This window comes from Phoenix dactylifera, chromosome 1 (genome assembly GCF_009389715.1).
Source record: "Phoenix dactylifera cultivar Barhee BC4 chromosome 1, palm_55x_up_171113_PBpolish2nd_filt_p, whole genome shotgun sequence".
In the NCBI taxonomy this organism is placed as follows: Eukaryota; Viridiplantae; Streptophyta; class Magnoliopsida; order Arecales; family Arecaceae; genus Phoenix; species Phoenix dactylifera.
In genome coordinates this window covers 37274999-37298345 of record NC_052392.1, presented here as the reverse complement: position 1 = coordinate 37298345, position 23347 = coordinate 37274999, and the positions used below count along the sequence as shown (strand labels likewise).

Here is a 23347-nt window from a genome sequence, read left to right as displayed (position 1 = left end):
TTCACAACAACAAAAAGGAAATTTTCTCACACTTTTTAATTCATATACTGATGCTTATAAGCGTCGGTATTTTTATTGCCAATGCTTTTTAAAGCATCATAAAAGCGTCGGCAATATAAGCATTGGACAAGCATCGGCAATTACCGATACTTTGCCAATGCTTATTAGTGTTGGCAGCTACCGACGCTAATAAGCATAGTGTTTTGGCTTACGTCGACGCTTAATAATATCAGTAGTTGGTCTTTTAACAATGCTTTAAAGCATTGTTAGAGTATTTTTTAAAAAAATATATATATTTAAAAAAATAAAAAATTTTGTATACATTTACCAAACACATTAATAACAAAAGTCACATATTACAATCAAACGGATTATTCGAAAAAAATTATATTGTCAAATATGATTACATTTACATTATCAATTTACATTTACAATGTGCTTCGAAAACATAAAAAATATACATATATAACTAAATAAATAGTCTATGAGGTATCAGGGTCGATGGCATCATCATCACCATCTTTACGAGTAAATGAAATATCAAAAAAAAAAGAAACTTTAGAAGTTAAGAATACAAAAATCATTAAGCTCACACAAAAATACATAATAATTATGCACAATATTCAAATAGATATAGTTATTTATCTGAGGAGGGACAAATCTATGCAATATAGCTGAAATCTGGTTTAATTGAGCCCTTAAAAATTGTATCTTTGTTTGATGGCTCTGCCTCAACTCTTCCATATCTGGATGATAGCTCTACCTTATTGCTCTATCTTCGTATGATAGCTCTGCCTTATCGCTTCATCTCCGTATGATAGCTCTGCCTCATCTCCTCCATCGCTACTTTTAAACTAAAAATCTCTGCAGTGTTACTATCTTGTCTGGCATCTTGAGTATATTGGCTCACTGCAGACAACTGAGTGGGGGGTAACTCCAACGCTATAACCTCTCACTCGACCATAACACTTCGGGCCCATCGATTCAGCAAACACTTGAGCTTCGATACAACTGGTCTTGCTAGATGATAATGTCTTCCTGATATGTTTTGAAATATGTGATGTAGCCCTGTCCTATATCTCTCAAAAAAAGTCATATATTAATATTTGAAAAAAAGAAATTAATAAATTAGCATATGCAGGAAAAATTATTGATAGTCCAGATAAGAGTTACACGCAATTTGAATATTTGGCCAGCGAAAGCATCAAATGCATCAATACCTTCCCATAACTATTTCAATTCCTCTATTAAAGGCTGCAGAAAAACATCAATATCATTACTTGGGCCCTTATCATCTGGAATAACCATTGCTAGAATGAGTGAAGAATGTTTCATATATATCCATGATGGCAAATTATATGGAATCAAAGCGGCCGACTAAGTATTATATATAGAACTCATCGTTTAGAATGGATTAAACCTATTAGTAGCTAAACGCAGTCCAACACTGCGAACATCAGAAGCAAATTCGTGATACCTATCATCAAATACTTTTCATGCTAAACTATCTGCTGGATGTCTTAACATTCCATTCTTTGTATGACCTTCATCATGCCATCTCATCAAGGAAGCTATATTCTATGATGCATACATCTTTTTCAATCTAGGTATGAGAGAAAAATACCTCAAAACTTTAGCCGGTTTTTTCTTAGTCCGTGCGGCATCCACTTCATTCAACAAATCATGCCCATCTTCTTTATGTTTTTTCCATCGTGAAGATCTACATATTCGGCAAGACTCTTGGTTAACATTTTCACCATAGTATAATATACAATCATTTGGACAACTGCGTATCTTCTTGTATCCAAGATCCAATTCTTTTACTAATTTTTTGGCTTCATAAGAAGATGATGACAAAGTAACACCTTCCGAAAATGCATCCTTTAATAATTGAAGCAATATAGTGAAAAACTTGCTAGATCATCTATTCAAATATTTCAAATGGAATAAATGCACAAGAAAAAAAATTTCCGTAAAATTCTTACAATCCGGATATGATTTTTGATCACAATTTTTTACCAAGTTATGATACTGATCTATGTTATCGGAATGCATAGGTTCCTCAACATGTATAGAATCAGTATTTGTACGCTCATTACCTATTGCAGCTGCTTCTTGTCCGCAACTAAAATCTGTTAAATTTTCAATACTATGTCCAAAAGCATCTCTGAGTAAGCCCCTTATATCATCTTCTCCTACATAATTTTTTTTTGGATCCAAAACTAGATGTGTTTTCTATATAGGAGGGTTGGTTATATAAAGACGACAATATGGACTCTTCATAAAATTCCCATTCATTATAACACTTTAGAAAATTATTCCATACCAAATGTTCTTCAACATTTTTTGGAGTGAGAGAAGAACAATTTATATATTTTCGACATGGACATAAAATTTTTCTGTTCATATTAGATATCTCAAAAATAAATTTAATGAAATTCTGAATTCCATTCAAATATTTTTTACTAGATCTCGACTTGTTTAACCAACTTTTGTCCATTATATTAAAATAATGATCGAATTGCGACTTATCTACAAAAGATAAATGAAATTAGATACTAAGCAAAAAGTTGTTTGAAGCAATTTAGCAAAATCAATATATATAGGAAAAGTAAAACTAATCTAACATAATGCTGATACATGATGGTTTAGCGCTTTTTGATATCATTTTTCATTTTTGTAAATAGGTGCTGGACCTTTATCACATTTTATGTTCTTTTTGCTTCTCTCTTTGTATGTTGAGGAAAGATTTACAAGATGTGTCTCATGTTTAACTTTCCTATTTTACTCAATGCCATAGGCTATATTTATAGAATAGAGGAGCAATAAGTTCTAGAAAGAAACTCTATCTCAGGCTGAACCACAACACATTGAGGATAAATTAGGATAAGAATCACATGTATAACTTCACATATATGAAAATGCCTATGATCGCTAATCAATAACTCTGGCCAGATGCATTCAGTACAAAAATCATGTTTGGCACCTCCAAATGTGGAGAACTAAAAGGCCTTCTGATGAGGAGTTCAACAATATTAGAACATCTCAATACATTGTGTCAAGCTTCAATACATTATCTCAATATAAATGTATTTTGGGGTTAATATATTCAAGCTAACAGACCCAACTCTGATTCACGAGGATGAATTAATTGTGCTAGCTAGTAACAAATTAAATTTCTTTTTGACCGCTCTCCAGAAGCATATCTAAGGACATTTTCATCCCAAACATCTCCACACCATCTCTAAACTTGCCTCTACACCATAAATATTTAATAGTAAATCCTATCATAATCTCTTGCACCTTCTGTTCTTGGACCCTATAAATTTTACCAAACTCTCCCACATGTCTCCAACCCTTGCATGGCTAATTCTTCTAAAATTAGAGATAGATGATCGAATTATGGGGTGGTAAACTTCATTATGCCTCTACTTTTTCACAAAATAGATAGACTAAAAGTAAGAACTTTAGGCCCACAAGAAAACAATAGCTTAGGTTTGAACCTTAATTAAAGGCCCCGTGACTTGGTGGAAATTTGCCCATCCTTTTCTGTTTATCTCTGCAACTTTATGGTCATAATTGAATTTAGTAACACTCCTTAGTTTATTTTTTTTGTTGTGTGGTAGAAATAAAAGAAGAGCAATTGCCAAATTAAGCGTGGATCACTAGGACAATGCCTTAAGTAAAAAAAGAAAATCACCTGAAGCTAGGACGACTGAGATCCGCAATCGGCTGGAGGAGGGCAGTCGGCTGGAGCTTCTGCCGCTAACACTGCGGATTGGCGGTGGGTATGGGCAGGACGAGGAGAATAGGAGGAGGAAGTTGGCCAAGAAGAGGAGGCCAGCAGAGAGTGGGAGGAGGAGAAGGGGACCGGCATGGAGAGAGGCAGAGGTGGTGGTCGATCAGTGGCAATTGATGGGGCAGCACTGCTTTCGAGCTGAGATGCAGTGAAAGAGGCTAAGGGAGGGGGTCGGTCGGGGTGGGTTAGGGATTTGAGGCTGATGGAGAGGTCGGTAGGGGTGGGTGGGTTATATGGAAGCCAACGACGCTTATAAGTGTCGTCGGGTTTTGACTTCTGCCAACGCTTATAAGGGTCGGTAATTAAGCCTTCCAATGCTTATAAGCGTAAGTAATTAATGGCTTCTAGCAACGCTTCCGGAAAAGCTTAGGCGCAGTAGGCAAATTGCGATGCTTCTATCTAGCATCTGCAATTCAAGATTGGCAATTCCAATTATTTCTCTAGCGATCGCTGGACTGAGATTCACTCTCTCCAAAGCACCAAAAAGATTCTGATAGCGGAATCGGTTTCCCGGTGAGTGAAAGCGGATAATGGAGGGGGAGGACTCGCTGTGCTGCAAAATTCTAACACTTCTGACGTGAGAGGCTACGCGGCAAAATTCTAACACTCCTACGCGAGAGGCTACGTGGCATCCTTCATGCAGGATTTTTATACCAACTTCACATGATTGTTTGGAATAATTGGTGTTGGAGCTTAAGCTGATATTGCAAAGCAAATCAAGCTGGTGGATTCAAAATGATGTCAAGTATGATCTGTGTCAATAACCCACAAGCATGGTTAAGTATAAATTTGGTGTTATTATAGTTGGCAAGAATATCATTATGATTATGATATGCATGTCTTTATCTATGAATTGGCAAGGGAGATGGATGTTATAATCCCAAGTGGCAAGTGACCGGGGCGGTGTGGAATCAGTTTGATGATGACACCCAACAAATGCAAAAGTTGAGATCCTAGTGTACAATTTTTATCCATGCATTTGCTAGTTATCCATATATAATATCTTGTCCAAGTTGAATGATCCAAGTGTAGCTTCCATATAATAAATTCTATATACTGGAAAGTGATAGATCATGTTTTCCTTTTAAAATGGTCATTAGTTTCATTGGCTCATAGTTACTCCTTCGATACGGATACATTAAATCTTAGGGCTATGATCATAATTAATTACCACAAACATTGAATCCATGGTTCAGAGGTGCTATAACTCTATATGTGCATACAGGTGAATAACAACTTCAAGTGATGTACACCCTTGTGTATGACACACGGAACAATTACTTCTATATTCAAATCACAAAACTTAGTTGTTATCTTATGATAATGTCGTAAGTTCTTTTACTAATAATAATATATATAGCCATGCTTTTAACATCAGAAAATGATATTTATCTATAATTTTCTTTTCATTTCTTTTGACATCATTTTGATCTTTAATTATATTATCTTTAAACCCTCGAAAAATGATATTGTAAGACAAGTTGCACTAAATTTGTAGCGGATATACCGAATCCATAGCTGGATGTCACCTTAAATCAACCCTCCATATAACAAGGAGCCGGCTAATGCCTCGCCGACTCTTTTAATAAGACAAGAACAAACTTAATTATAATAATTTCCCATTCATCAATCGGACCGCAGCGGCCGTGATTAAAGAATGTATATAAAAAAATCAGCACCGCGTAATTTGTGGGCCCACCAACAATCCAACGGTCCAGAAACAGATCTCCTCGTCAAGATCTCTCCCTCCTGGCGACAGAAAACTGCCGCAACGCGGACGATCAACAATCCGACGGTCGAGATCGAGCGAAGAAGAATCGTATCCTCGATGACGATGACATGTCCTCTCCTGTCCTCCGCGTAGCAGTGGATTTTAGATTTGTTTAGAAGCGGGATGTTAAATAAAACTCTTTTTGTCGCACCCAGTCGTGCACCCAGTCATAAATAGTTTTTTTTTCTGAAAAAAATAGAAAAGCAAAGTAGGTGAAGAATAACGGCCATTTCGTTGGTGTTCTTGTTTCCGTCCGGCGTTTCCTCTACAACCAAACGTCATCCGTTATATGATCAACGGTCGGTTGTCAATGATCGGACAGATGGTAAACGCTTTTATTTCTTTTCTAAATCACACACCATTGACGAGGTCTGACTTGGATGACAGGTGATTTAAGCATATACGTTAGTACCCTACAACGTAAAAATGAAGGAAAAGTTCTTATCTGTGCCACGTGTAATGCATGAGTCTTGGAACATGTCCAAAATATTGAAACAAAGTCCATGGTGGATCTGCGGTATTGAAAAAAATGTTAAAAAAAAATAAAGAAAAAAAAGCTAGGTAGAATAGTATTCCTGTTATTAATAATAAGATGGTTATTAATTGCAGAAGTGGGAATTATTTGGGACTATTTCCCATGGTCTCTGCATGGTGATGGTAAATTATGTTCAAAATTTAAGTTATCAGAACATTTAAGTACCCTACACTATATAAATTATTTTTCTTTTGGAACTAATATTTTTAAGGAATCTATAGATTCACTATGGGACTTTAGTTATGATACACCAATTTACTACTTGGATAAGAGATCTAGGTTTTGATTTTTATTGGAGCCAGCCTTTAAGGGATCGCATCGAATGGAAATAAGGGTAGAAAGGTGGAGGGTAGAAAAAAGCAATCTTATGAACACAATTAGGGGCGGGTTCGAGGTTGAATTGGGAGGAAAACAAATTCAGTTTGGAATTTATAGCTATACTTCTTTTTTGGTGGATATTATTATCATGCCCGACTTGTCTAACTTTATAATAGCATGAGTAAATCCCTAATCGATCACTTAATTTATTAATATGTTCAATAACTTGACGTACCAAACATCTTAAACTTTGAAGCCACCTCATTCAAACTGAACCGACATGATCTAAGTGGAGTCGAAAATTTTAACTTAAAATCAGTTAAAGTTTGAGCTGAAAAATGATTATATGAACCAAAAGCCAAAAGTTGCTTCATGGTTGGGTTGGATGTCCAAATCGGCAATCAAGATCCTTCATAATTTGGGATTAGAGTTGGACGAAGACGGTTCAATCTCTTCGTGGCAGCTCATCACATTATATAGCGCCAATTGTCGCAAGTGGAGCATGGATCACATTCAATCACGGCATGGTCGTGATCGAATGGACCACTCAATCATGGGTGTCGCATGGAATGGACGGTAGTAGATCTCTCTAGTTCGACTCCTAGAATAAAGGGTTGCGCTGCCCCTATGTTCGAAAAGTCGAAAAAACCCAAGCCGCAATGTTCGCACCCGGTCTCCCGGTCTGCTCCCATACAAAAATACGCGTAGTCCACTACGGTAAAAATATTTCCATTTTTACTGATTTCCACCTTCAAAGTATTCTACTACGAAGAAAAACAAGAGCGAAAATGGAATGACCTTTCACCGCCGGTGGGCTCCACTCGGCAAGAACCTTTTTCTTTCCCCACAGCCCCCCTCTCCCTCTCTCCGTGTCTTCCACTCTCTTTCTCTCTCTATTTCTTGGAAGAAGAATTCGGGGTTTTGGATCGGGCGCTGGGGTTCTTCGATATTCTTTTCGTTTGGAGAAGATTTCAGGGATCGATAAAGATAGATTGGAAGAAGGGGTTTATAATTACGGGCTTGCGGGAGTTGGTAGATATTCTCCCTCGATTTCTCCGAACGGGTAAGCGATTCTTTTATCTTAATGGCGCCTCTTATATTCGATATTTTCTTGATTTTTTTTTTCTCTATGCATAAATCCTCGAGGGGTTTGGGAAAAGGGGAGATCGATCTGTGGGTTTGAGAGGGGCAGAATTTGTTTTTTGGATTAATTTGGTTTTTCGTTGGTCTTGGGAAGATTGTAGGATTTGGAGTTTATCGAGAGGTGAGGTGGGAGCTGATACTTGAATCTTGGATCTTTGTTCCTTTTTTTTTTGAAAATTTTTGGTTTGCTTGAGTTATTTGTTGGGCTCTGATTAGTTTCGGGATCGAGGTTTAACAAGGGGCGGGTCTTGGGTGCTTAATTCCCGGAATTTTTTGAAAATTCTGCTGGGTTTTCATTAGTTTTGGGATCTGGCGTACTGGCGCTTAATTTTTTTTTTTAAAATTCATAAATGATCTAGTGACCTGTTTTAGGTTTTGTTTTCCTGCTAGTCTCTTCTTCTTCTTTCCTTCATTTCTTGATTATTACTAATTTTTCCATCAGAGTTCTGATTCTGGATGAGATGGATAGTTTGCTTTTTAGTTTCTTGAGTTGTATGGATGCGTGAATTTGGTCTATTTTCCGACAATGCTATTTAATTACACTTAATTTGCTCTGATTTATTATGGCGTTGTTTTTATTTATTTTTAAATATAATTTAGGTGATGAATATTTGAAATGTTAAGATTTGGCTTCCAATCCCTTAGGAAGTCCTGCGTTTGGTTAGATTTAGATTTTTCTTCAGGACTTGGGTTGGTTGTCGAGGGTGTTGTTTTTATATGATTATTTATTGCTGTTGTTGTAGTTTTGCATAAGGTTTTTGAGTCTTAAAGATTCCATTCACGGTTTGTAGTAATTCTGGACTCCAGATTGGATTTCTAAGCCCTTGCTGTGCTTTATTGCATGAGATTTATTATTAGAAAATTTAGATCTTTTACTGCTGATTTTGTGAGTTCTCATTGTTATTAGTTATCATTGTCAGTTTCTTGCGTTAGCTATGGTTCCACATTCTCTGAAGTTGCATTTAAGTGTTCTCCATTCTTTAATTCTAGGTTGAATTTTTTACACGTGTGCGCTTTTTTAATAGGTTTAAATTTTCCATTATTAGAATAATTTAGTAAATTTTGATTTTGTTCATAGCCCCTTTTGTTATAGCTCATTATTTTCAATCTCACATTAGGACTGGTACAGTACGGATTGTTTTGGCATTGGCGTCCATTGTTTGCCATCTTCTAATTTTAGCTGGAAGGTTTTTTTTTCTTCCTCCGTGGAGGTTTCATGTTTCCCTCATTCTAATTATGTTTTTGCAGTTTTTCATGTACCTTGAAGGTTAATGTGGTCTTTGTAGTTCCTTTGGATCTTGTCACCATTTTGTAAATAGTTTATTTGTTGAGGTTGCAATTGCATTCAAGTGTGGCATTTGGTGGATACTGAATCATTCTCTTATTTTCAGGATATTGGATGTAGTGGGGAGGAACTGGAACCTGATGTTTTTATCAAGTTTCATTGGGAACTTATGAATACAATGTGTCATGCATGTGGCTCAGAAAAGACACCTCTGGATAGTGGATATCGCTGTAAAATTTGCCATCATTCCATCTGTCAGGAGTGTAAAAAAAGGGATAGTTCTTCTGCCCTGGATGATGAATACCTGGTTGGGCACTGTAAGCCCACTGAAAGTCTGGAGAAGTATGGCAAAGGGTCTTTAAGAATGGATGGTTTGAGTCCTTGCACCTCGCCTTTGGTTAGTCCCGCGCTCTCTCTGTCAAGCTATGGAAGTTGTGTTTCAAGCCTTGGTAAAGCCTTGGTAACTGACTTTTTTTAATCAATTTTTTACCTTTTAGATGTTGTTTGACTTAGCCTCTTGTTAAGCATATGGTGCTAATTTCGTCTTTTCTCAGGTGATTTCCCCGCTGATTTGAGTTCACAAATGAGGTATGTACAATACTTTGATCTGCAATTTGTTCAATGAAAACTATGTAGTCTTATTTCTTGTTACACTACATTCTGTAAGTATGACATTGATATAAGGTTTATATTGGGCACTTAGATTGAGATTAACTAACTATACACAACCATTTTGCTACATGAGAAATTCTTTAATGTGAAGGTCCCATGCATTTCTTAGAATGTGTGGCAAAGCATCCAACAGTAATTTCTTTCCTTTGTAAATTCCTCTACTTCCATTCTTTAGCCTAGTAATTCTTATGCACATAATTTTCTGTTGCTCTTATAATGAAAGCTACAAATGATGACAAGATTAGCTATTGTGGATCCAATAATTGTACTTTTATTGTTTTATTTGTTGGAACATGTATTGATGGTTGACATGTGGCCATTTATGAGTTATCATTTGGCAGGGAGAATGGAGTTGAGTCTCTGGATACTGGTCAAAAGCATCCAGACCTACGATTTACCGAACACGTAAAAGATCATAGAAATGGAAATTCATTCAAAGATATAGATATTCAGTCTTCTCATGCTAAGGTAAATGTAGATGGACCATCAGTGGGCTATTTAGATGGCAGTGGCGAGAAATCTGGACTTTATAATGGCATGCCAGGTGATGCTCGATCCATGAGAATTGCTGATGATTCAGATGGGACAGAGAATGCCATTGACAGCAGTAGTCCAACATTCTTATCCTATTTTGAAAAAGATTCTCTCATCTGGATACCACCTGAACCGGAAGACATGGAAGATGACATGGATAGCATTGCTAATTATGATGACGACGATGACTATGGTGATGGTACAAAATGGGGTCAACCGAGTTCTTTAAGCAGTCTCGATGAAGAAAATGGGAGTGCTCACAGTTATAAAGAAGAGCGGCAAAAGGCAATGTTGGAAGCAATGAATGGACAGCTCAAAATTCTTGTAAGTCGACTTTTGGCCTCTGAGGGCCTCAACTTTTCTGGAAAAGAGGGTGACAAGAGTTGGCTTGACATTGTGGCATCATTATCATGGGAAGCCGCGCTGCTTGTCAAGCCTGATGCTAGTGAGGGAAGGGCAATGGATCCTGGTTCATATGTGAAGGTGAAATGTATCGCATCTGGTACTCGCAGTGAAAGGTACAGGCTGTAGTAGTTTATAAGTTATGTGGTTTTTCTCATATCTATTTTAGATTAAGGCTAAAAAGCTGTTCGCTCAACTGTGGAAATTTTCTTTGCAGTCAAGTGATCAAAGGCTTAGTTTTCAAGAAGAATGCTGCACATAAGCGCATGCCAACCAAGTTCAAAAATCCTAGACTTCTTCTCCTTCAGGGAGCCCTAGGGCATTCTGCACTTAATTTGTTATCATTTGAGTCAATGGAAGAGGTAGGCCTAAGGAAGTTCTTTGGTGAATGTCTTGATGATACTGCTTAGAGATTCTGAGCTATTTCTCCCTTTTTTCTTTTGGTATCAGGAAAAGGACCATTTAAAGTCTATAATTGAGATGATAGAAACATGTCAGCCAAATGTAGTTCTGGTAGAGAAAACTGTTTCACGTGACATACGAGAATCTCTTCTTGCAAAAGGAATCACGCTGGTCTTTGATATGAAGCTTTCACGCTTGCTAAGAATTGCACGATGTACTGCTTCTCCCATCATTTCTTCGGCTGACATTCTGATGAAAGTGAAGCTGAAGCAATGTGAGTCTTTCCATATTGAAAAATTTACAGAGGAGCATAATATCTGTGGTGAAGGTGGAAAAAGGCCGTCCAAAACTTTAATGTTTTTTGAGGGTTTTCCAAAACCTTTGGGTTGTACGGTGAGTTCAGTTATTCCATGTTGTGTCACATATTGGCAAACATGACACCACTGTCTTTCTTCATCAGTCATATATTTGTTGGCTGAATATCTTGTGCCTGCACACAAAATGAATGAAGATGATGGGATCTTTGGCCTCATAACTAGTGAAAATCCTCATGCTCTAATGCTGTTTATCACTTTGTATAAATGATATATAATGCAACTAAGTAAAAAGATTATGTTTAGCTGATAGCATATTGAAAAGTTTTGAATAAAAAGGTTTTTACTTTCCTTTGTTCCTTCATAATATGCCCAACTCGAAATCAACTTGAGTTGGATTCACCCTCGGAGAAGTGGGGGATCTGAATTATTACTTAAAGCATGATTTTTTTTCTTGGTGTATAAAGCATGATTTTGTTTGATAACAAATAAAAACAATCAAAATCAATTAAAAAGAGACTGCCACTTTGACTATTGGAATGATGTTTAATGACTCTCTAGTATCCGTTATGTTGGCATTCATTATTGGAATGTTTAATGTGTCATATTCATTGCTCTTTGTTTACCAGCACCATTCCTCTTAACTCTGGCAAACATTAAACTAGTATGCAATGTGGTTACTTGTAAAAACCTTATTAGTGGCATTTTACTATTTCAAATATCATGAGTCCTTTTTTCTTTTTCGTAGTATCTGAGCCACCCTACAGGCATCTGAATAATTATTGTTGCACATGGAACCATTTCTTTGAGGTTTCCACTATTGGAGGCCGTGGTGAAACTGAAGAGGAGCCAGCTAGTTGGTATTAGCTTTATTAGGATACTCTAATTCTTGCATTTGATGTTTTCTAAGCATGCCTATGTACTTACGCTTCTGATTTGTATCTATTTTTACTTGTGCTTTTGATTTGTATCTATTTTTCATTTCACCATCTCCACTCTTGTCTAATGCTGATTTAGAGAAATACTTGTGCCGGTAGGCCGATGATACGGTATGGGATGGTACCGTGCCGGGCTGTTCTGGCGTGAATCGACAAAGGGAAATTGACAAGGGAAAGGGAAAAGGAAGAGAGAGAGAGGAAAAGAGAGAGAGAGAGAGAGAGGGAGGGAGGGAGGGAGAGGGCGGTGGAGAGAGAGGCAGAGAGAGGGGGAGAGGTAGAAGGAGAGAGAGTAAAAGAGAGGGAGGAGGGAGGGAGAGGGAGAGGGAGAGAGAGGGAGACGGTGGCGGAGAGTGAGAGAGGCAGAAGGAGGGTGTAGAGAGGACTTTCAAAGCCCCCTTTCCTTTATATATATATATATATATTTAAAATTTTTAAGTAAAGTCGGTAATGCAGAGGAGAGAGGGCTTTGAAAGTCCTCTCTTTTCCTTCTCTAGGGGTGTGCAAAAAACTGGCCGAATCGCGAACCCAATTTGAACCGATCTTTTTGGTTTGGTTTGTATCGGTTTTTTTAAAAGTCGGTTTGGTTTCGGTTTAAGAAAGTTTTGAATCGAAAAAATTTCGGTTCAGTTTGAATGTTCATAAAATTGATTCAAACCGACGTGACCCGACCCATGTGTGTATATACAAATATATATATATATATTCAAACTGACCAAACTTGACCCAACCACCACCCACCCCCCTATACACACACACACACATATATATATTATTATCAATTTTAAAATTTGTTTCTTATATTTTTTTATATAACATAGAATATCAACCCGATAAATGGAACCGAACGAAACTGAATTTTTCATGTCAGTTTCAACCGGTTTTTGTAGATGGTCATTTCGGTTTTATAAAACCGGTTTAAATTGGTTCGATTTCGGATTTAGCTCTAGACCGACCTAACCCGACCCTCCCTCTAGCTCTCTCACTCTCCGCCGCCGTCACTTTCTCCCTCTCCCTCCCATCCCCCCTCTCCTCCCTCCCTTCCTCTCTCTCTTTCCTCTCTTTCCTACCACCTCTCCCCTCCCTCCGCCTCTTTTTCTCCGCCGCCCTCTCCCTCCCTCCCCCCTCTCTTTCTCTCTTCCTCTTTTTCCCTCTCCCTCTCCCTCTTCCTCACTGGTTTCTCAATGTGAAGGCCGGAACCATCCCGGTCCGCCTTCGATATAACTCGGTACGTGGACGGTTTGGGATGGATCGCCAACCTTGCTTTCAAGGGTGTATTACATAGAAAGATAGAATTGCAGCTCCTCTTACCGAAGATTTCATCTCAAAACCACTGGAAAACCCTCTTTGTTTCTTTTTCCTTTTCTCTCCAGGTAACAAAGACATGATCAATTCTTTTTTGTTTCAGATACTGCTGAAAGGAGCACATAGTGATGAACTGAAGAAGGTTAAGCGTGTGGTGCATTACACAGTCTTTGCAGCATATCACTTGATTGTTGAAACTTCATTCTTTGCAGATCAGAGGTTATTTTTCTCTGGCAAAAATTCTGTAAGAGGAAATTCTGGTTCTTCTAAAGCTAAACCCATGCTCTTAGCTAGTTGTGATGCTGCACCTTATTCAGATATTTCTAGTATTGAATGTTCTACTTCTAGCATCACTCCAGTGCATGCACTGGATATTCCAATTTTTGATGGACAATTAGAAAAATATGTTCACAAGCAAATGCCATCAGTATCTGGTCAGGGTGCTGAAAGGTCTTTTTTGTCACCTCACCTAAATCCTGATGTTAGTTCGCTTGGAGATAGTATTAATCACAGAGATTTGTTTTGCAATAAACCATGCAGTAGTGGTTTCCTCCAGTCTGATTCATCAGCATTGCTTAAACCCGGGCAGGTTCTATCATCTGTCTCAGTTTCTGTTAAGAAATGTTTAGGAGAAAGCTTCCAATCTCACACTTCTGAGTCTGATTCATCATTCTTTGGCTTCAATGAGAAGATGCTTGATGTCCCTATATCTTCATCTTTGGAGATGCTTGATCATGACAAAGAAGCAACCGCTACTATTAATCAAGAAAAGCCTGATGATAGAAACATCAATAATGCAAAGCCTGGGCTGGTCTCAGATATCTCTGAGTATATTGAGCGTTGCAGTTGTGATGTTAGTGACAAAGTTGAAATGCAGAACAAGGATGATATTCAGAGCGTATTAGATCCTCAAAGTATATTGGTTTTGCTGTCTAGCCAGTGTATCACAAAACAAGCTGTTTGTGAGCAGAGCCATCTTTCTCGTATAAAATATTATGGGAATTTTGATATATCACTTGGACGATTTCTGCAAGATGTTTTACTCAACAAGGTTATATTTATTTTTATATCAGTACTTGTTAAAACTCTTTGAAAAATTATTCAATTTAATCATAGTTGGCACTGATGAAATCTTTGCTATTGTGGCAGAAACGCACTTGCTCTTCATGTGGTGAACCACCAGAGTCGCATGTATACCGTTACACCCACCAGAATGGAACTCTTACTGTTCTTGTCAGGCAACTTCCTCCAGCGTCACGTCTGTCAGGCGAAGGTGAAGGAAGGATTTGGATGTGGACCAGATGTTTAAGATGTGAGCGTCAAGGTGGAATTCCAAAATCCACACGAAGGGTTGTAATGTCGACTGCAGCGCGCGGTCTCTCATTTGGGAAGTTCTTAGAGCTCAGCTTTTCAAGCCACTCTGCAGCCAGTAGGTTATCAAAATGTGGACATTCATTGCATAGGGACTGCCTTCGGTTTTTTGGGTATGTGCATAGTATTGGAACTTTTATTTTGCAAAATTGTTTATTGTTTCCATGTTTTTGATCACCAAACTTGTTCACTCATGCTGATTTTAACACACAGATTAGGCTCCAAAGTTGCCATGTTCCGATATTCGTCAGTCGAAATCTATACTGCATGTAAGCCACCACCGGTCCTAGAGTTCCGTAATCCCCATGGACAAGAGTGGCTTAAGAGAGAGTTGCAAAATGTATGTTATTATTATACTGCAGTCGTTGTTTCTGTTTCCTATCCAGCATTGCTGCTTTTATAATATACATTTATATTTTTTATTTATTTTCTCAAGTGACCTTTTAATTTTCCTTTTTAAGATTCTTGCTAGAGCACAACTGTTTTTCTCCGAGGTTGCAAACATGCTGCAAAAGTTGAAGCTTAAACATTCTAGTCAGATCTCAAAACAGTATATGGATATATCTGGTTCAGTCAAAGAATTTTCTGAAGTGGAAGAGATGCTGATTCAAGAACAAACTGAGTTTGAGGTTGTTTTTCACTACTTTTTAGACAGTTTTTGATTTTTAAACATGATTTTCTTTCCCTATTTTTTTCAAAAAATCTTACCGATCTTATTTATTACCATATCATGATATTATTTTCCTAAACTGCTCAATAATTCTCACCATTATATTAACATCATAATCATTTCTTTTGATTGTTCTTTTTGGCTATCAATCATGCAGGCTTCTTTGCTAAATGCTATTAATCATGGCGAGCAGCTGGGAATGACTGTACATGAGGTTCTTGTTTTAAATTGGCTAAACCAGGAGTTTCTCCTTATGCTGTATGTTTGGGACCGTCGTTTGCATCACCTTCTACAGCATAAACAAGTCCAACTAAAGAAGGATGGCAGTACATGCAATACATATGTTGAAAGAAATATGCCAGAAAATGGTGAAAAAGTTTTGGAAGCTTCGAGTCAGATTCTTATAGATGTTAATGAATCCTCTTCTTCTAGTGGCAACTGTCATGCTCAAGATATGCAAACTGAGCTGCAAATTGAGTCAGTTGATGATTCTGGCGACACAAGCAGCAGAGCCCAAAATTCTCTTGATGCAGTGTTTTCTGAAACTGGAAGTTCAGCTGAGAAGATTTCAGATAGATCAACAGTTGAGGAGCATTCAGCATCTTTTCTTGACCATGATTATGGTAGCAAACCAGCTGATGTGTCTACTCCTACTGGAAGTAGCAAGAATGGTCAAGAAGCACAAATTCCTATTTCTGATGATATGCTGGTGGACCACTCTATCCAAGTTACAAGAGAACCATACCTTGAAAAGGTATCTAACCTAGAGCTAAAAAGTGATGAGACAGCTACTAGCGGTGAAATGTCTGCCATGTCCATGTCCAAGGACCATCCTAGAATGTCTCAGGAGTTCTCCAATTCCAAATTAGAAGACCCAGACAAATGGATATGGGCTCCTTTTTCTGAATTGCGAAGGGTATACAAAAGGGATCTTCTTGGTGGTTCATTGCAGAAGTTTGTATTTGTTAATACTTACACTCCTGTCCACCTGTCTCCAATGTGTCAACCATCTGCTCCCGAAATGGGCTCGTTGCAGTTCACAGTTGGTCCTGGTGGCAATGTTTTGTCAGTTTCAGAAGATGAGATATCGAGCATAATAGCTTGTGCACTAGCCATATCTGAGGTTCAGCATAGGTTGTCGGATAGCGTGGCTGAAAAAGAAGCAGGGGAGAGCAAAGGAGAGACTGATAAAACAATAGTAAAGTCTAACAGCCTGTTATTTAATGGTTCCATGGTTTCTTCTGTTTTGCCATCTACTGGATCTTTAGACTATGAAGGAATCCACTCATCGCAGAGTGGTTCCTCACTTTCATCAGAGGAGTTGCCCTCCCCTTCTTCTGATGGTTCATCTGTGGATCGTCTGCTAGCTTCAGAAGATCTTCATCCTGAAATTCCTGTCGGATCTGGAAGAGTTGCTGGAAAGAGTAAATATTCAGTAGTGTGCATATATGCAAAACAATTCTATACTCTCAGGAAGAAATGCTGCCCATCAGAACTCGCCTACATATCTTCCATAAGTCGTTGTAAGAAGTGGGATGCTCAAGGAGGGAAGAGTAAAGCCTTTTTTGCAAAGTCAATGGATGACAGGTTCATCATAAAACAAATAAAGAAGACTGAGCTTGATTCCTTCTTGAAGTTTGGCCCCGATTACTTTAAGCACATTTCTCATTCTATAGAATCAGGAAGCCAAACATGTCTTGCTAAAATCTTTGGAATATACCAGGTCTGCTATTAGATAACTATGTTCTTGGTGTCTTTGCACATTTTTATGTGTTCACCATCTCTTATTTAGTTTTCCAAACTGCAGGTTAGACAAAGCAAAAGTGGAAAAGAGGTTAAAACTGATCTAATGGTGATGGAAAATCTTCTCTTTGGGCATAGTGTTTCACGCATATTTGATCTCAAAGGAGCCGTCTTTTCCCGATATGTTCCACCAGATACAAATGACCATCAAAAGGTTCTTTTGGATCAAAACTTCATTGAATATATGCGTGTTTCACCTATTTATATTGGTGGGAAAACTAAACATCTTCTGCAACGGGCCATTTGGAATGATACAGCTTTTCTTACTGTAAGTGTTAAGTGGCTTCCCTTCCCCCTTTAACACCATTGCAATAGGATTTTAGCAATTGGAGTTTTAACTTAAACTGTTTTATTTTGCAGTCAATCAATGTAATGGATTACTCCTTACTTGTTGGAGTGGACAAACAGCGGCATGAGCTTGTATTTGGCATTATAGATTACTTGAGGCAGTACACATGGGATAAACAACTTGAGACATGGGTGAAGTCTTCTCTGGTTGTTCCTAAAAACTCATTGCCAACTGTGATTTCCCCAAAGGAGTACAAGAAAAGGTTTAGGAAGTTTATGACTAAATACTTCATGACGGTCCCGGATACTTGGAGTTCCGAACGGTGTTCAGACCCCTGCAAATTTTGTATTGCTGACAGCAGCAATTCATCTAACGTACACAGTGAAAAACTGTCAGAACAGCCAATTGAGGCTTGTGCATGAGCTCCATTTATCTGAAGTCGGAGGTTACAGTTTCCTGAAATCTGCTTAATGTCAAACCAATATTAAGTTTTTTTTTTGCCTGTTCTCTGTTTTTCTGGTTTTGTGAGGGCTGTGTATAAATGTTCCTCACTTATTAGGTCCTCCCAATATTTGCAATTTTTTGGCAAATTTCTGGTGTAGGTGGGTCCATGACATAATTTGTATTTTCTTATATCTGTAATCATTTTTTAATCAATTCACAGTGATTGTAAAGAAATTAGAAAAGATGGTCAGTTTTATGTTCCTTGGAAATATATACAGTGGAATAATGCTAAAAAATTTCGTTTCATTTATGCATATTCAGATATGTTCCTTGGAAATATATACAGTAGTTCTGAAATATCTCTTTATAACTTTTCAACAAGCAGAGGTGGTACCTGTTCTGTATCTGTCATGGAGCAAATTCTCCTGTGGACATGCCATTTTGACAGGTTAAACCTGTCAACTGTTTCGGTTCAGAACTTGTTATACCAGTTTTGTCACATATGTGCAAGCTGTCCACTGTTGTAAGATGTACTACTTTTCAGATGGAAGATCTTGTATTGCTAAGAACTGAAAGCCCTTTTATTTTGTTTTAATTTATTCAAATTGTTCTTTGTTTTCATATTTGTACACGGTTGTAAAGATGTTAAGGTCTTTCAATTTTGTTCATTTCAATTAGTAGTTGGCCATGTGCATGGAGACTTGCTAAAATATGGTGTTTGTTATTCTTTAATCTTTCTAAACGTATGAAGGGGAGTTGTCCACCTATTGTAGTGCTTAGAGTATTCTGACTGTGTTTCAGAAGATCCTTTGCTGCATAACCATCCATAGAATTTATTTATTTGTCAAGATAATTTGCTAAAATTTGGGTTAGCTTCTTCACAAGTTACATATCTGAAAATTTGATTTGCTGTTGATTACTGATTAATCTTTATTTTTTGGATCATATATCTGACTTTGTCAAGTTACAACAATGACATGCATGGTCTTCTGATGATGTATCAAGCTTTCTGCACAGTCGAATGAAAAAATTTAAAGTAAAAATTAAAATTTCTTTGTCCCTTCCTCTCTTTTTTGTTTTCCCTTTTTAACTATTTTTTTTGATAAGACTAGCAACTGTTATTTTTTTTGCTGCCGCCCATTCGTTGTTCTGCATAATACCTTGGAGATCCACTTTCAAGGATTGACAAAATTAAAAAGAAAGAAAAAGAGCGTGTTTTCGAATAAATTGAAATAACAATTAAAAACTACAACCTTATGTAATTTTCCTGTATGTATTTCTATTTTTGCTTCACATTTTCATCATTCTATTTCAGTGATCTCTCTGCCCTTTTTTTTGACTAAGGAATCCCGAGATTTAAGCGCTGTCTTTTGTAGTGAATATCTTTTTTGTTTTTATGTCTAGTTCCCCAACCGAATTCTGGAATGCCAAAGACAGAACATATTCTCTGTTGCAGGTGTTGCCCGTTCCCAGAGCATAATGGGTGTGTAGATCAAACTAAAGCCTATGTTTGATTCAATGACAAGGTTCTGACAGGAAGTGGCGACATCTAGAATTCCCTACTTCCATACCCAACAAAAAAGTCATTCAGCCTTCAATTTCCGCAAAAATTTATTGAATTATAGATATTAACAAAATTAGCAAGAACAAGAGGTTAGTAGCACTTCATGAAGTATTCGTTAGTAGAGAGTTCATTATATATGTATCTATGTTTTGAATGTACGCCCGTGTTCATTTATCGAATTATAGATATTATTGAAATTAGCAAGAACTAGAGTGGTAGCATTTTATGAAATATTTCTTTGTAGAGAGTTCACTGTATGTGAATGTGTGTTTTGAATGTACACTCATGTTCATTTAGTCTTGTACGACGGTCTATAGCCCTCATTAGATGCTCATAATAATAATGCATGCTTATTTTGAGTTAGATTTATGCTGAAATAGAACACACGATAAAAGCAAATGCTGGCTGACAATTTTTATAGATTTATGCTGAAATAAAACACACGATAAAGCAAATACTGGCTGACAATTTTCTAAGAAAATGGTTTGGGATAAAACCCAAAAGAATATGTATTGAAGAAGTGTGTTAATAGCAGTGTCTCGTCCTTTTGTCCATTCTTTCTTCCTGATTGGCATATTAGACTTAGTAAAGTACATATGTTCTGAAAAAGCAACAAGAAATAAAACCATATTGAGTTGCAAATTTTCCATGACGAACATAGACTGAAAATTTCTTATAAAGACAAGCGCATATATATTCTACCTAGAGGATGGAAGCACACCTGTGCCATCTATATATAATTTGCTTGAGTATTTCCTTCTTCCTTGCTAGAGTTCAAGTGCCACTCGAGAATCCTGCTGCTGCTTTTTCTGGTGATGCTGCTCTCTTGCTCTGACTTCTGATGTATGATTGTTTTGCTTTTATCACTAACAGACTTTTTTTCATCTATTTGGAGTTGATTTGATGTAATGCAAGCATGAATAGAAAACAGAGTTTGCTGACTGCTTGAAGAAGTAAAGAGAATAGATCGTGGTCTCTTCTAGCAAGCACAAGATACTGAAAACCACAGATCAGCTATGGTTTTTCTTGGTTTCGCAGCAGACGATTTTTTTTATGAGTGAATTCCCATTTTACAGCACTAGCAGCCATTTATATAGGCTCCATGGCTCTACTCCTAGTTAAAGTTAACAAAGTACCTTTTAACAAGAAAACAAACAAAATAGATACAACTCAAACTATAGAAGTCCTATTCCTATTCAAAGTTGAAGGAACTCAAACAAATCAAGAAAAAAAAAAACCTAATTCAAATGGTGAAATCCCACTTCCTAGTTGAACTGGATTTCAGCTGATCCCAATGTCTAGAACTTGTCAACAAGCCGTTGTACATAATGATTATATTAATCACAACGTAGATGGTATCTTGGATATCCTCTCCCTTTCTGACAGTTGGAGTTTAAAACTAAAACCCTACCCTCTGGGTTTTCTCTGCTGTTGTTACTGGAAAAGATACTCTCACAATTTTATTTGCCATATCTCGTTAATTAATGGATGCTTCCTACCTATCCAAAGTTTTCCTAATTGCATTGCCTTGGTAAGTTTTACTTTTGATGCAACAACTATATTAAACTTATCCTTATACAGATTCTTTTGGAAGTCTCCTGTTTCTAACATGCTTGTTTCACTTCACAGCTGGTCCAGGTGGCAATGTTTTGTCAGTTTTGGAGGATGAGATATCAAGCATGATAGTTTGTGCGCTTCGCCATTTCTGAGGATGAGTGTGGTTTATTGGATAACAAGGCTGAAAAGGAAGCTGGGGGGGGGGGGGGGGGGGGCAAAGGAAAGATGGATAAAACAATACTAAGCCTGACAACCTGCCATCTGATGGTTCTATGGGTTCATCTGTTTGCTCATCTACTGGATCTTTAGAGCATGAAGGAATCCACTAATTGCAGGGCGAATCATCACCTTTGTCAGAGGAGTTGTCCACCCCTTGTTCCGACGGTTCATCATCCATGGATCGCCTGCTAGCTTTGGAAGTTCTGCATCTTGAAATTCCTGTCGGATTTGGAAAAGTTGCTCGAAAGAGTAAATGGTTGGTAATGTGTATATATGCAAAACAATTCTATGCTTTCAGAAAGAAGTGAAGCCCTTCAGAACGTGCTCGCATATCTTCGGTAAGCCGTTGTAAGAAGTGGGATGCTTGAGGGAAGTGTAGAACCTTTTTTAGCGAAATCGATGGATGACAGGTTCATCATGAAACAAATTAAGGAGGCAGAGCTTGATTCCTTTTTAAATTTTGCTCCTGATTACTTTAAGTACATTTCTATCACTCGATGGAGTCAGGAAGCCAAACATGCCTTGCTAAAATCATGGGAATATAGCAGGTCTGCTATTAGATGAGTACGTCCTTGATGTTTTTCTAACTGCCACATTTTTACGTGTTCACCATCTCATCTAGTGCAAGTTTTCACCATCTTTTTTAAAGTTATGAAACTGCAGGTTAGACAATACAAAAGTGGCAAAGAGGTTGAAACTGATGGTTATGGAAAATCTTCTCTTTGGACAGATTGTTTCATTCGCATATGATCTCAAAAGAGCTGTTTATTGATTTATTTTTTTTGATGAAGATCTCAAAGGAGCTGTCTTTTCCCGATATATTCCAGATGCAGCCATGAAAAAGTTTTGTTACAAAACTTTGGTGAAGAAATGCATTTGGTGGGGAAACTAAACATAGGTCTTTTCCTACCGAAAATGTTCAGTCTTTTCTTCTGCGCCCTCTCCCCCACCAACCTTAACACCATTGCAATTAGATTTTAGCAATCGGAGTTTTAACCTATATTGTTATATTTTGCAGTTAATCAATGTCTTGGATTATTTCTTGCTTGTTGGAGTGGACAAACTGCGGCAGGAGCTTGTATTTGGCATTATAGTTTACTTGGGGAAGCATACATACATGGGACAAGCAACTTGAGTCATGGTGAAGTCTTCCCTAGTCGTTCCTAAAAATTCATTGCCAACTATGATTTCCCCAAAAGAGTATAAGCAAAAAAAAAGTTTAGGAAGTTTATGACCAATACTTCATGATGGCCCTGGACAATTGGAGTTCCTATGATGTTCGAACCCCTGCAAGTTTACTGATGACAGTTGCAATTCATTTAATACACAGTGCAAAGCAGCCAGAATACCAGATTGTGGCATGTGCATGAATAATATATACAGCAGAACAATGCTAAAAGATTATTTTCAGGGATCCATATGTACCTGTTTCAGTTTTTGAAATAGCTTTTTACTAGGGTATAACGCGCTCGGTACTTATTCTTGAAATTCAATATTGAAATATAATAAATTATAATAAATAGAATATTTTTATAGTTAAATTTCTGTTGTATCTTATGCAACTAACTTTAATGATGGTTGAGTAGAAACTTCCGTCACTAAGGCTCTGTTTGGAGGAGTTGTTGGCAGCAGAACTTTTGAAAGTAGAGCTTTTATAAAAAGCTCTCTGCTGTTTGATAACTATATTTCTAGTGTTGTGTAACATTAACATGTGTTTGGTAAACAAACTAAGAAAGTACTTTTGGTATGACAAAAGGATCATAAAGAACATTACATAGTATTACAGCATAGCATAATAAAATATAATATGTATTAATACTTAAATATATGATATAGTATAATATTAATATAATTTAATATAATATTATTATAATATAGTAATATAATATTGTATACTATAGCATAATAATTTAATATCATATTAAATTATTTAACATAACATATCAATGTGTTATGATATAATGTAATATAATATTATATTTATCATGTAATACAATAGTAAAGGTATAAAATAT

General features: G+C 37.1%; 1 protein-coding gene across 3 annotated transcripts; it reads left to right on the top strand.

Annotated features, from left to right (window-relative positions):
• The first annotated feature begins 7282 nt into the window (after positions 1 to 7282).
• On the top strand, positions 7283 to 18306 carry LOC103702635 (1-phosphatidylinositol-3-phosphate 5-kinase FAB1A). Of its 3 annotated transcripts, none has more exons than XM_008785140.3 (13): positions 7283 to 7486; positions 8958 to 9300; positions 9406 to 9439; positions 9865 to 10575; positions 10677 to 10821; positions 10910 to 11254; positions 13519 to 14466; positions 14565 to 14899; positions 15000 to 15126; positions 15248 to 15415; positions 15614 to 17179; positions 17264 to 17527; positions 17620 to 18306. In XM_008785140.3, exons 2-13 carry the CDS (start codon positions 9021 to 9023, stop codon positions 17968 to 17970), a joined length of 5274 nt encoding a protein of 1757 aa, XP_008783362.1. In that variant the 5' UTR covers positions 7283 to 7486; positions 8958 to 9020; the 3' UTR covers positions 17971 to 18306. The 3 variants fall into 3 exon arrangements, with proteins under 3 accessions (XP_008783362.1, XP_008783365.1, XP_008783363.1); XM_008785143.3 differs by having other exon boundaries at positions 8958 to 9311; XM_008785141.4 differs by lacking the exon at positions 15248 to 15415.
• Positions 18307 to 23347: the final 5041 nt, after the last annotated feature.

Coding starts and splice junctions, on each gene's coding strand:
- LOC103702635 (XM_008785140.3), top strand. CDS start 9,021: ATGAATACAATGTGTCATGCATGTGGCTCAGAAAAGACACCTCTGGAT. Junction 11,255..13,518: donor CAAAACCTTTGGGTTGTACG/GTGAGTTCAGTT, acceptor TTTTTGTTTCAG/ATACTGCTGAAAGGAGCACA. Junction 14,467..14,564: donor AAGATGTTTTACTCAACAAG/GTTATATTTATT, acceptor CTATTGTGGCAG/AAACGCACTTGCTCTTCATG.